This window comes from Ptychodera flava, chromosome 8 (genome assembly GCF_041260155.1).
Source record: "Ptychodera flava strain L36383 chromosome 8, AS_Pfla_20210202, whole genome shotgun sequence".
NCBI lineage: Eukaryota > Metazoa > Hemichordata > Enteropneusta > Ptychoderidae > Ptychodera > Ptychodera flava.
This window is the reverse complement of record NC_091935.1, coordinates 16,253,578-16,267,828: the sequence shown is the minus strand read 5'-3', so window position 1 is coordinate 16,267,828 and position 14,251 is coordinate 16,253,578. Positions and strand designations below refer to the sequence as shown.

Genomic DNA, 14,251 nt, shown 5'->3' with positions numbered 1-14,251 from the left:
GAAAGATAAGACCAGACAACCTGCCCACTCACAAGTGAATTGCCTCTCTTCCTGCTGGGAGACTGTACTTTCCCCAAGATGTGATGAGCTACTGATGCAATCCAAATACTCAATTGTCAGTTATTTGTGAGAGATGAAATTCAAATTTCAATATTTTTCTGTGTGACATTTACGCAGATAAGAAGACGATCCAACACATTAATTAACCGGCTATATTATTTCCTCATCGCTGAAGGAATTCATCTGTACACAGTCCACGTATTTCTGAAATTATGAATAGTGGTTGTATAGCAATAATCTTCTGCAGTGTGTATATACATTACAGTGAGTGTACACCAGCTATGTCTGACTCTTTCAGCTGTCAGTGATCTGTCTTTCAAACTGGCTCTTGACTCGAGGGGTAGTCAATGGTGAATTTTAAGTTGTGCACTAAGGTACACAAAGCCTGTAGACTCACACCAGTGGACATGTACCTATGAGGGTAGAAAGTGTACCTATAGAATTAAATACATGATACATGCTGTCACAGATATGCTGCTTCTGTATACCTTATGGCACAAACCTACCTACTTAATTTTCCATTTTATAAGGTGAAATTCCCCCTAGCACACACAGACACTTGAAGAACCCAATCGACATCTGCAAACGTACGTACCGTTTGTGGGGCCTTCCGCGGTCTGTGAGTTGTAGAGCGGCACGGCCATCATCAACACAACACCAACCATGTACAAAGTCATACTGGATTCATAGGTGACCACCGGCTTCATGTCACAATGTCAACACACACTGAATAAATATGCCGGAAAATTAACTACATCTAGAGGAATTTGTCGCCGCTATCACAGACCATTACTCCACAGACGGTGACAATCATGGAACGAATCAGGTACGATCACAAACATGCCCGAGCTCGGGTGAGATCTGCTCCGCTACTCCATTTTGGCTAAGAATACACTGTCCTTGCTAACGTACATGTACACAACTGAGTCATGGCGTAGACTAATTTGAATTCTCTTCACAAACTGCCCTCATTTGCAAGCCGATACAAAGGTGACCTATTGTTGCCCTACTCTCGCTTATCCATGAGGGTATTATTTGCATTACAGTGGACATGCTAATCTGCATAACAAAAGGCCCCTAAAAATCAACATCATGGAAGGGTTACTATTTAAATCCTTCAGTGCGTGTGCAAACTAAGTAATGTCACCTTCCAAATGGTATATATTTAATAAGCACCCACCAAATCATTTAGTCATATAACTTGGTGGCCAAGAATTTTGTTTCAGGACAAAACAATAAATTTTGAACAAATGATCAAAACACTTATAGCCCCTTTAAAATCTTGGAATTTTCATCATAATTATTTTCACTGGCCTTCACCTTTTTTGATCACTGTAATAAATTAACCTGGCTTTTTTTTCTTTGCTTCATAACTGCTGTCAACATAATGGACTGACAAATGAATTCAGTAGTGAGTAATGAGGCAGAGAAATTACATTTTACCCTTGTTACCCGTGTACCAGCTCAGCAACTCGGGTCAAATTGCTTTCCACTAATGAAAAAAAAAGTGACCTGAAAACTTTTCAATTTCAAACAGTCAGGCTTTTCTTATAACTCAACACAAGTTTTTGTTTTCTTGTTAATGAACTGATGTCTATTTATTTATTTATTTATTTATCTATTTATTTATCTATTTATGTTTATTTATTTATTTATTTAATTATTTATATATTTATCTACTCATTCATTCATCTACTATGCATTCATTTATTTATTCATTTATTCATCTGTTTATTCTGTAAATTATTTGTTTATCTACATTTTGCAGGCTATAAGTAGGATAATAAATAACTGCCTGCCCACCTGCTGACTTTTTGCTGGGTGGGTGAAAATTTACATTACCCTACCCAATGAGCAGAGCTGGAAAATATTTTCTGATTTTGGTTTGTTGATCAGAGGCTAAGTGTACTAGGTACATTGTATGCAAGGTATAATTAAAGTGGAACTTGCCCTCAAATTTGGAAGATTTAAACTTTTCTCAAAGCCTTCAGTAGGGAAATTTAAAACCATCCCCATTCAATAACAATCAGGGGTCACTGAGCAACATTTGGTACTGGAGAAACAAGTCATCGTTGATGACCCAGTCCCCGCTTGCTAATGGGTACTTTGATTACAGGTTCTGTGATAAAAATACTTTGATACAGATGGCACTCAATGGCCAAGAATGAGTTCCATGGTGATGAAAAACATAAAACCAATGTAGGCCACTATCCTAAAGGTAATTAAATGAGACAACTGGGAATTAGTTGACAGGATGTTGCAAAACATTTTTTCATTCTATCCTAACACTAATAGATAACCGGTACCATATTTCATAAAGTTTAATGTAGTATTTACAACACTATGAGATCAACATCTGTATCAAGTTTCATCAAATTTGACGTTGTATTTGTGGATATATCACTCTAATTAGGAAAGTTCATTACATATGCAATTACAAATTAATTAAAATGACACTGATAAATGTCTTTTTCACTGTTAAAGCAATGTGAGCTTAACATCTGTACAAAGTTTCATGAAATTTGATGCAGTATTTCTGACATATCAACCTAATTATGAAACTTCAATAATTGACATGATACTGCTACATGACGTGAAACAACTGACGAGCATGTATGAAATAGGTCAATGTCCTTGTACCAACTTTGAATGATACTGGTGGAAATACCGGTATGTCTGAGTTATGGCTCAGTACATGAGAAAATCGTAACAAATTTGCCGCCACGCAGCGATATTTGATCTTACTGATTAAAAAATCAACACATATATGTATGACATAAGTCAATGTCCAGGTACAAACTTTGAATAAAATCAGTTGAGACTTGCTAGAGTTATGGCTCTCGACATGAAAAAACCATAACAAAATTGCTACCATGTGGCCATATCAGACCATATCGAGAAACAAATCAATGTACTTATGTATACTATAAGTAAATGTCCTTGTACCAACTTTGAATAAATTTGCTTGATACATGTCTGAGTTATTGTTCAGGACATGGAAAGTCGTAAAAAAAATGGCCACAAGGCGGCCATATTGGATCGTATCACAAAACAATTCAATGTGCATAAGTATAATAGGTCAATGTCCTTGTACCAACTTTGAATAAAATCAGTTGAGATATGCCTGAATTATGGCTTTGTACACGAAAAAATCATAACAAAATGGCCGCCTGGCGGCCATATTGGATCATATCACAAAACAAATCCACATGCATATATATGACATTGGTCAATGTCCTTGTACCAACTTTGAATAAAATCTGTTGAAACATGTCCGAGTTATGGCGCTGTACATGAAAAAATCGTAATAAAATGGCCGCCTGGTGGCCATATTGGATCGTATCACAAAACAAATCAACACGCATATATATGACATAGGTCAATGTCCTTGTACCAAGTTTGAATAAAATCGGTTGAGATATGCCTGAGTTATGGCACTGTACATGAAAAAATCGAAACAAAATGGCCGCCTGGCGGCCATATTGGATCGTATCACAAAACAAATCGATGTGCATATGTATGACATTGGTCATTGTCCTTGTACCAACTTTGAATAAAATCGGTTGAAACACGCCTGAGTTATGGCTCTGTACATGAAAAAATCGTAATAAAATGGCCGCCTGGCGGCCATATTGGATCATATCACAAAACAAATTGACATGCATATCTATGACATTGATCAATGTCCTTGTACCAACTTTGAATAAAATCGGTTGAAACATGTCTGAGTTATGGCTCAGTACATGAAAAAATTGTAATAAAATGGCCGCCTGGCGGCCATATTGGATCGTATCGCAAAATAAATCGATGTGCATCTGTAGGTCATAGTGCTATGCCTTTGTGCCAAGTTTGAACAAAATTGGTTTGGCAGTGTCTGAGAAACTGTTGATGACGGACGGACGGACGGACGGACGGACGGACGGACGGACACACGGACGGGACCCAATCTATAAGTCCCCGCCGGACTTCGTCCGCGGGGACTAACAAAATACCCAATATTTACCAACACTTGAAATTCAAAATGGCTGCCATCCCTGTGCTAACTTTATGGGGAAATTAAATTTTACATAAACATGCCAGTGCAAAAATAATGTCCTCCACATGCTTCAAATTAACCCACACAATAGGTAGATCAAAAAAGTATTGTAAAAGTTTGAGTGTGAATATCTGTCTCCAAGGCACATTCTACCTTAACAGAGCATCTGTCATTGGTCAGGCAGGAAACTTGTCAAGGTTCCATGTCTGGATGTCTGGTTGTTTATTTTCCATGAATTTCCTACACTGATATACGGTACATGTAAGCAAATGTTGCATATACATATGATTCTGCCGTTTCAATCGTAATTAGCTACTGTTGCACGGTGGTATCAACAATGACTCTCCAGACCCATAGGCACTTACAAAGGAAATAACATTAACCCTTTGAGCGCCAAAGTCAATTTTTGTCGCTCTTATAAAAATATAGCTCAGCCAATTTTTGTCAGATTTTGCCAAAATTTTGATAAAAAACTGTGGCCAATGAATGTTGTGCTCATTGGTCCAAAATTATCTTAAAAATACAGAAAAGTTCATAAATATTGGTAAAATGTTGCACTAAAATTTTGGTGGGAGAAAATACAGCACTCAAAGGGTTAAAGATAGAAGATTCATATTGAGTATTCTGTATTCTTGTTTAATTTTGGTAAGTTCTATGCAAAAGTGGAATTTGAGTTAATATGTTTTCCTCAGCAACTAATACAATGCATTCTTAAATCTGCCACATACATTAAACTCAACAGAACATTATGACAAATGATTGCAGACAATTAATCATTAACAACCAAATTATCGCTAAGTGATGTCTTAAAAAACTTGTGCTGAGTAAGGTGTAGAAACTTTTCAATTGCTGACAGAATCTCAGTAATCTAGTTAAAAATTCAAAACGCAACATTAGAATCAGCAAACAACCAAGTTCAAAGCTACATCTATGGATGCTCTCTACTAAACCCTTTCACTTCCATGGTTTGGACCAATCCCACTGTTTTCTATGGTAAAGTTGGATCTCAAGAGAGGGAAATAGGGGTGAAAGAAATATACAGCAGATATATACTAAATTGAAAATGTCTAAGCCTTTTGTTATTACGTATCATGGATACTGTGTGTGCCTCCCATCTATTATAGATTTGTTTGACTTCACTTGTTCAAAATTAATGCAATCAGAGTGACAAATTCCTCAATGTATCGGGAATGACACACTGGGACATTTGAAGGGAAATGCCAACATGCTGTCAAGATTTGATTGACATGGGTAACTGAGTCATTCAATTACCAGCTTCTGTTGTTTGATTGCAATTATTGCAATTAACCACGCTCAATTCAAATATTAGGGTGAAATTGACAATGACTAAAAGAACTGAAAATGGCTCTTATTCAATCAAAACACAAAAGGCAATGAGAGAGGTGTTCAAATCAAGATTTAATTGGCTGGCCCGATTATTCTAATTACACTTCTGCTGGCTTGCTGTTGCCATGGCGATATCACAAGGGTATCAAAATGCAGACATTGTGCGATTGCGATAAGATATGACACTTTCTATGAGAGAGTTTACTTTGAAAAGATATGATCTGAAATTTTGCTGATACAGTTTATCAATACCAGTAGGCAAGTTTTTATGTTAACAGCAAACAGTCAGAGTAAACAGAATTTTTGTTCAGTAGGAACGATGCTTATACATGGGAGGGGCCAGGGCGGGAGAAATTCTGAACATTGTTCATGTTAAAAACCTGTGAACTTTTAAGAGTAGAAAAGCACCTTTGCTTGGAATCAACATCAATTTTCTTCATACTCACACCACGTTTCTAATTAGTTCATCATTTATATGGAATACATGATATTTCAAAGACAAACCATCAAATGTAACGGTGGAAGTAGTTAGGAATGATACAAAACGGCAAAGCCAGAACTGAAGACTTTCAGTAAATGATTGCAACTCTGAAAAGTCGATGTCTTTATATTTCCACATCAAATCTCAATTTAACAGTATATAATGAACAGCAACAAGCCTATTAAGTGACAAAAAATGATGATCAACCATTGACATCCCCTAACATAATGTGTATAATTAATGGCTGGAGTTTGCTCAATTTACACATTATTTCTTCAGTATTCGCGGTCATACCTTTTTTGCATTCCCGACTCACGGCTTTGGCACTACGCCTGCAACCCCCCCCCCCTACTCCGTAAGTGCAACAGACTATACCAATACTCGAAAAGAAAAGTCACAAGGGTCTGTCCACAGTCTTTGTTTAAAAACATGCAAACGCTAGCATAAGACTTGGATAATAAAACAGCTTGCCCAAATGTGGCAGTACACCATGGGCAATGGGTAGACCTTGAATTCAAATGGACCAGTATGGTACAAACAAAACCACAAGCCAAAATATAGAGAGAAATATGCCTACTTCCATGAATATTGTATACATGGGTTTGTATCACCATCACGTGATCTTTTGAGTCTGTAGAGTGCCACAAGTCCTTTTTATTGCAGAGTTACAACCAGTTTGATCTTGTATATACCCATACATGTACCGGTACATCCTGCTTCATAAGGATCAGAATGGGTACTTTCATAATGGGAAAGGAGGGATGGGTATGGATTTCATGTCTTGCAACAGAATGGGTAGATGGAAGGTAGAATGGGCTGACATAGGTGAAAGGGGTTTTGAGATGGGAGGTAGGTTTGAAGGGGGGTTTGAAATGAGAGGTAGGGTTAAAAGGGGGTTTTGAGATGATTGGTGGGGGGAGGAAGGGTTTGGAGATGAGAGGTAGGGTTTTTGGTGAGAGGAACCCACTGTGTCAGTATGAAATGGACAATGTCAGTTGTTGGCAGGGGTAGATTGGAGATTTGGGGAGTAGGAGGTGAGTTGGGGATGAGGAGGAAAAGGTGGGGTGATGAATGGGGTAATAGAGAGTGTGTTGGTTGGGACAGGTGGAGATGGAATGATGGGGGGGGTAATACAATTACTACACCTTCAATGGGACAGGCTGTTGGAGGACATATCATAGAGGGCTAAATAAATGTCACACTTAATATGCCCCTCCTTTTTGCCCTTTTTCCTAGTTTATCTTGACAGTGATATTTTTTAAACAATTCCTACGCGGCTTTGTCCTATATCAATTCCACACATGACTCCTACAAGTGGCTATAACCCACTACCTTATAAACTAACCCCCTTTCCAAATAAATATGCAGGATAGCTAATTGACTGATCTGTTGTCACTATAAGCACACCATGATGATAAAGTCAACACTCAGTGAACTGGTACATGTTTTGGTAATAAACTTACTGGTTGATTGAAAGCTTCAACAGATAAATCTGCTGATGGCGTCTGTATAAATAATTCAATTAGCATAAAATTTGCCGCCTTGATATTTTTATAATGGATTTGGCTGGTGGAAGCGTAAAGGGATAAATCAAATACAATCTGATTAAAATCAGATTGTTCCGTCTTTGCCAATGTTTCTTTCTACTGTGTTGCATCTTGCTCATCGGGATTGAACTTGACCTAGCTTGTATCATGGTTGATCAGATAAGGATAATAGAGAATGATCAGAGTAAAATTGACAGAGCTATCTCTACCTCTGAGTTTTAGTTTATCAGATTGTGAAAAAAATACTGGTACACAGCACAGAAATGGCTCTGACACATTATTTCTTGGAATCAGCTGATAAAATGGGCAAAAAGAAGGTACATTTTTACCCAGTAGTTGACTGTGCAGGGTTAGCAGCTACTTATGCATATACTTTATCAAGATGATGGGGTACGGAGGGACTGTAAAAAAGTGTACTCAGGGCTTCTACCGTACTGCCTTATGACAGACAGAGGGTGCATGGACTGGGTAGAAAGATGTCATGTACAAGAAAAATGGGTGCAAAAAGGAAATTATGTCTACCTAAAAGAAAAGAAAGATTAGCTGCGAGGAATACAAGAGATTAGACTCACAGTTTTTAGATAAAGTAATGAAGTATAAGATTTTGTATATGAGGGCATACAGTAGACACCATAGGTAGTGTGAGAAGAAAACCGAGGGAGAAAGGTCTTTGCTACATGTCAGCAAGTGTAAGGATTTACACGGCTTCTAGGAAGAGGACTTTGGAGAGTTAACTGTGAAATACAGAGAGGAGTTCAAGGGTATAGCTGTGGAAGGAATCAGTTGCACATATTCCTACATGAAACAATGACATTGTCACATATTCCTACATGAAACAATAACATTGTCACATAGATCACAACATTTTCAATATGAACATACAATGTCTAAGAAGGATAAGTCACCGCTCTAGTAAGTACCTGTATAATATTGATGCTCTCATTAATGCATAAGGATTAGTTGTGAAGAGGGGACAAAACAAACTGTTCTCATGAGAGCTGTGAATTCTGATATTGGTAGAATCTTCTACCCTATGTGGTTGTTTCTTTGTTTGGAAATCCCAAGAGATACTATCGTGTACAAACCCTCAGCTCCAAACAGATGTCATAGAGTACAAATCTGAGTATTGCTAAGCATGGTCCCTCCATCACAGGACCATGGGTTGAGGGAGTACTGAAAATGAAAGAAGCTGTTCAATAAAGGAGATGTACCATGCATTTTGTTGTGACTTCCAGATAGTCATTATATACAGTCATGCAGTAGCCCTTCAAACTTTATTACAGGTGATGAATCTACAGTACTTGTCTTATATGTCTGAATCTGCTGTGGATTTTGGGGTTTTTTTTACAGGTACATTACTTGAAATACACCTACACTTTATAATGTTGATCTGGTGAAAATATTTACTTTACAATTCTTATAGACATTCATAAAGTGATAGGTTTAATATTGCATTCAATTTTTTGATCGAAATTTATGAAAAAAAGAAGTTATTTCCGTGTTCCTTGGCATTTAAATGAAATGTTCTACTTTATTCACACACCTGCTACATCGTTAGACAGAGCAGCATTGATCATTTTAACAAATTTTCATATCACGTGTGCATGTATTCACGGGTACTTGGTGGTACAAGCATGCACACTCCCATGATGCTTCAGTTCATGCTTGGTGTGTAGACACAATGCTCACAATACATGCATCAAAATGTGCACACACATGCAAAGTCAGCTTATGTTGGTAAAAACAACATTCTGCACTGTGCAATTAATTAGAGTGCTGTTGTTTTTGTGCACAGGGAATGTGTACAGCAGCTGTTGGCATGATAGATGGCCTGAGTGTATCTTCAACTGTAAAAAGTGTATGTGAATATTGGGACGTGTATGCAGGTCATGGGCAAAAGAGGAAATATGAATGAATTATATGACATCAGACCTATAATGCTTGGAAGCAATTGCTAACATAAAAATTTCATCATCTATCACTCTGATAGTTTTCCAATAATGCACATTTTTTAAAGAAATATAATATTTATTCATCATAACATCTGTATCATAGGTCAACACTGAACATGTTTTTCTAGAGGTTGGGATGTGATTTTCTGCAGGATTCCACACTCTCAATGTATCCCTCTGACTTCACTTACTTTTACATTCGTTCACCGTCCCGTGGGGGTAGGGTAAGTAGGAACCTGGTTGCCATGGCACCACCGTGTAGTCTGGCTGACATCGATCACACTGTCGTCCCTCTGTGTTGTGCTTGCAAACACATGATACAGTGCCAGCAACGCTCTGGCAATACTCACCATGTAAATTGCACTTGCATCTGAAGTTAAAATATAGAAAAAGGTTTCTATGGATGATGGTGATTGTCAATGGCATTCTCATTTATCAGTTGGTATCAAAAAATTCTGCAAAAAGCCCTAAACCCTTTCACCCCCGTGTCACTGTATATATTTTCACCCATCCTCTTGACAAAAATGGGAATGAACCAAACTCTGGTTGGTAAAGCATTAATGTTTGAATATCGCATCATAAAGATTGAGAGTAAAGTATCAAATCAAAATAGCTACAGGTAGAATGTGTCCAGATCTCAAAACTGCACATTTATCAGTCATAGTAGAATCAATTTATTTTAAAAGTTGCAAACGGCTGCCTATGAATTTGGTCTTTCGTTACAGCTTGTGCATGAATAACCTAATAACCCAAATACACTTATATGAAAATGCACGAAATTCAAGCAGGGGCATTCTAACTCCAAGACTTCAAGAAAAGTGCAAAAGGGTCAGATCAGGTCATAGATACTGCCACCAATGTTGTAGTTTGATACACTTTTGTTTTTCTGGCAAGTTTACAGTTGAGGCTGTTTTCTTAGGAAACAAGATGCACATCCATTCAACTCTTTGATCTAAAAAATTATTGGTACATGTACTTGTTAAATTGTTTTGTCACTGCACACATATTTAAACAGGTGCAGAGATTTAAAGCTTGATATTGGTTGACTCCAACCAGTGAAAAGTATTTAATGATGAACCTCAAAAAGTGACAATATTGATGAAAAGTTGTGTATGGCTGAATGAGTAAAAGAAATAATATATATATTATACTTGGACACATTCCTCATACAGTGTTTGCGAATGAAATTTTTTATGGTTCACTCCCTGATACTTTTACAAACTATACACACAGATTAATTCACATTTTTTTAAAATATACGTTTAAAATAATGCATACAGGCCAAGTGGTAACAGAAGTTCAATCCACATAACAGTTCTATGGTTGTAACATTTTCCCATAAATATTTGATACTGTTAGCTATTGGAGTAGAGTAACCACAAACACTCACCTCAGCTGCATTGCTATATTAGAAATGGCATAATAATATTGATCAAGAGCCAGTGCATCAGTGGCACCAGTACGATATGCAGGGGTTAACAGTCTGAGTCGTAAGTCTGTGAGAGTAATAAAATCGTTAAATGTTTGGTCTGTTTCCAGGTGGTAATACACATTATCCACATTATTGTTTTCTGGACCAGCAAGAAAGGCAAACCGGTCATTCACAGAAAACTCGAGATCGTCTCCAAAGTTAGAAACTGTCACTGGACTGTATCTTTCCGTGCAAATGACTTCGGAGGCTGAGGTCAAGTTTGTATCTGGAACCATGTTGAAATCAGCGAGGCAATCCGCCGAGTAGTACTGTAAGACATTCCAGGTGGCACCGTAATCCATGGATTTTTCCAGGATCATCTTTCTGGGAAGACCCGACTGGAATGTTATCTTGATATCATCATGGAGTTCATACTGTATTCCTAAGGACAAGGTGAGGTTGATTTCAAGTGGGGCTGGATAGTTTTTCCAGGTCACAGACTGCCAGAATGTCGGAGGAGTGCCTTCCGGCTCTTGGTCAATAACCAAATCAGGAGGGTGGGAGTTGCCTGGTAATGAGGCCAGGCATATCGGACAGTCTGCAGGTGAAAGCTGGGGAAGAAACAAGAAAAGTGTCAGATTATTAAGTACAAGATCTTTAATGAGGGACTGTTTGTACAACATTTGAGGGCAAGCAAATCCTTGAAGCTGGGGAAGAAACAAAAAAGAATGATATCATTAATCACGAGATCTCTATAAGAGACTGTCTGTACAACATTTGAGGGCGAGCAAAACCTTGTAGCATTCAGTGTTTCCTAGAACCAGTGTCAAGGTAACACCGGAAAATCCTGCCACTTTGATTTGGTTTCCATAAATCAGTATTCACAGTCTATCAGCTGGTAGCACCAGTGTTAGAGAACTTGGTGTTATTGCAAATCAACAGCTGAAAGTAAGAAAATTAATGGTCCCGGAGCTCAGAACAGTGCCATTAAATGAACCCATTCCTAGCAATACTCTGATTATGTATCAGGATATTGGTTGTTGCGGTAATAACTTGTGAAGAAATGGGCTTAGATAGGTAAAAAAAATATATCCAAACTTTTCATTTGCTATTCACAAGTTCAAGAGAAAGATTTAATTGGTTAACCAAACATTTTAGTGAACAATAAATATTCTAGCTGTACGATCAGCAAGACATAGCTACTTTAAAATGTCGTTTCACATGATAACAGATCCCTGTATATACAGAAAGTAAATTTGGTCATTATTGAAAAGTTCTGTAGCTCTAACAAACAGTTCCTTGGAAAAAGTCTGCACAGACTAAATTGCTGTTTTACACCTAGCATTTACCTAAAGCTATCAATTGTCATTTATAATTTCCTGGTATACTGAATACTATATTTGTTGATGGTCACAAAGATTACTTTAAAACGTGTTTAGTGTTTAATGCAGTTTTTTAATATGAGCTTCATAGTTTCCTTTTGCAAAAATAGCAATGGATAGGCCTGATTTTACATCAATAGATATCAATTTGTGAAAGTCCCCATATGAGGGCGCCATTTAATTTTTTTTAAGTTCAGAGAAAAATCGCACAAGGTGGGCGTTTCTTGAGTGCATGACGCAAAGCTGAAAGGAAAAGAAAGATTTTGCTCTTGATATGACGGTCGTTTGGTTTTAAACAATTCATACTAACTAATTAGATAATAAAATCCCTCAACAAGTATTATGGAACACTACTGGAGTAGAGATCAAGGAAAAATATCATGCTGCCACTTGTTTTTGATGTTGATCTGCAAAAAAAAAAATTTATTATCACTTTCATTCTTTAACTTTGACATTGGAATCACTCTTACATATTCTTTACTTGACAACTTTTATTGTAGCATATTATCCAATGATCCAATGATTCAATTATTCTTATACACTTCCAGTCAAGCCATACATGTTATAATATTGGTGACCTTACATTGTGTTCCAGTCACAATAGTAAAACAACCTATGTGTAGGAAGTGTGATGACTAGATTTGTACAGTATCTGTAATTTATTTTTATTTTATTTCATTTTATTTTATTTATTTATTCTATTTATTTTATACTTTTATTTACTTACTTCATTTATTTTATTTTTATGTGATATTATGTGATATTTATGTAATATATCCATTTGATACTCGGTTTTTTTGGACAAATCAGATTTGGGTTTGCTGATAAAGTTCTATTTGCTGTAATTGTTTTGATGTCTTTTCCTGTATTTGTGTACTGTCAACTACATACCACCATTTATAGTTTCATCTTCCAAAAATCATGTCATGCACTTGCCTAATTGTTCAACTTGTCAGTACATTGTTTACGCGTGCAATGCCAAATGTTATTGTTGACCCTGAATTTAGTGTGTAATTTATTTGCCAACAATAACAAATGCTTATTCAATTGCACACAATGGCCCACACTGGTAAGGCCGGCATTTTGTCTTTGAATACAGTGGAAAAAATAAACTGCAATAAATTTGTTATCATGACTATCAACTTTGCCAGTGAATCATGAGAATACAATCCATATTTAAGCAACTTGAAAATGTCCTGATTTGTACCAAGAGTCTGGCCTGGAGTAGGAACTGGTTGCACACAGACTGACAAAGCATCAAGCAGATAGCAGAATCTACATGTATTGTCACATACTGTTCTTCATCTTGTACTATAAATCTACTCACCATGCATTCAGTATATGTAATATATTTCGTTTGGTGATAATCCATTAGCTGAAATTATTGTTATGTAAAATGATATGTCACATGCATTGTAATTTTATTTTGATATATTTAGCTGTCAAAACAACATCAATGAAACTTTACACACACGCCAGTACACGTACCTACCAGTCGACTGGGAGACTATTTCTGGCACCCGACAACCAGTCAATGTGTGCAATAAAATTGAAGTCATAATATCTTTGACCTAGCAAAATGTCATCTAAATTTAAATTTATCTATGTCGAATGCATTCATCGTCCATTTCAACGACAATACAGGAATACGCAAAAATATGTCAGGTACCACTGGATAATCACTGGAGTTGTCGTATTTGGCTGCTAGAATGGACATAGCCAAATAAAAGGAAATTTGAGTATACTATGAACAACAAATTTGTATGATTCACACACCATAATACTGTCATATTATTTGAAAGTACAAGATGTGCTGACTATCAATTTCTGCTGAAGTATTTATCAATTGACAATAAAATTTTATTTACAATTTTTTTCAGACAGAAATGTTTGCTCTGAATGCTAATAGAGGGACTGTCGGTGTGGCCCCGTAATCTGTATAGATGACTGAGAAGCACTGTGTCAATGATTGAGGGCTGTTCGCCTACCAGCATGATGTCACCACTGCTATGCAGCTATCACCACAGAGAGAATG

General features: G+C 36.9%; 1 protein-coding gene across 5 annotated transcripts in view; it reads right to left on the bottom strand.

The window, feature by feature from the left end:
* Window positions 1-14,251, bottom strand: part of LOC139138637 (fibroblast growth factor receptor 3-like) — an 86,802-nt gene that overhangs the window by 42,996 nt on the left and 29,555 nt on the right. For 4 of the 5 annotated variants that reach the window (XM_070707109.1, XM_070707108.1, XM_070707110.1 and 1 more), the window contains exons 2-3: window positions 10,814-11,445; window positions 9,615-9,793 (exon numbers count right to left, since the gene is read on the bottom strand). In XM_070707109.1, the coding sequence (XP_070563210.1) occupies window positions 9,615-9,793; window positions 10,814-11,445 (811 nt within the window). Of the gene's footprint in view, window positions 1-655; window positions 1,007-9,614; window positions 9,794-10,813; window positions 11,446-14,251 lie in introns of those variants that run through there. The other variant, XM_070707112.1, reaches the window with a different exon arrangement.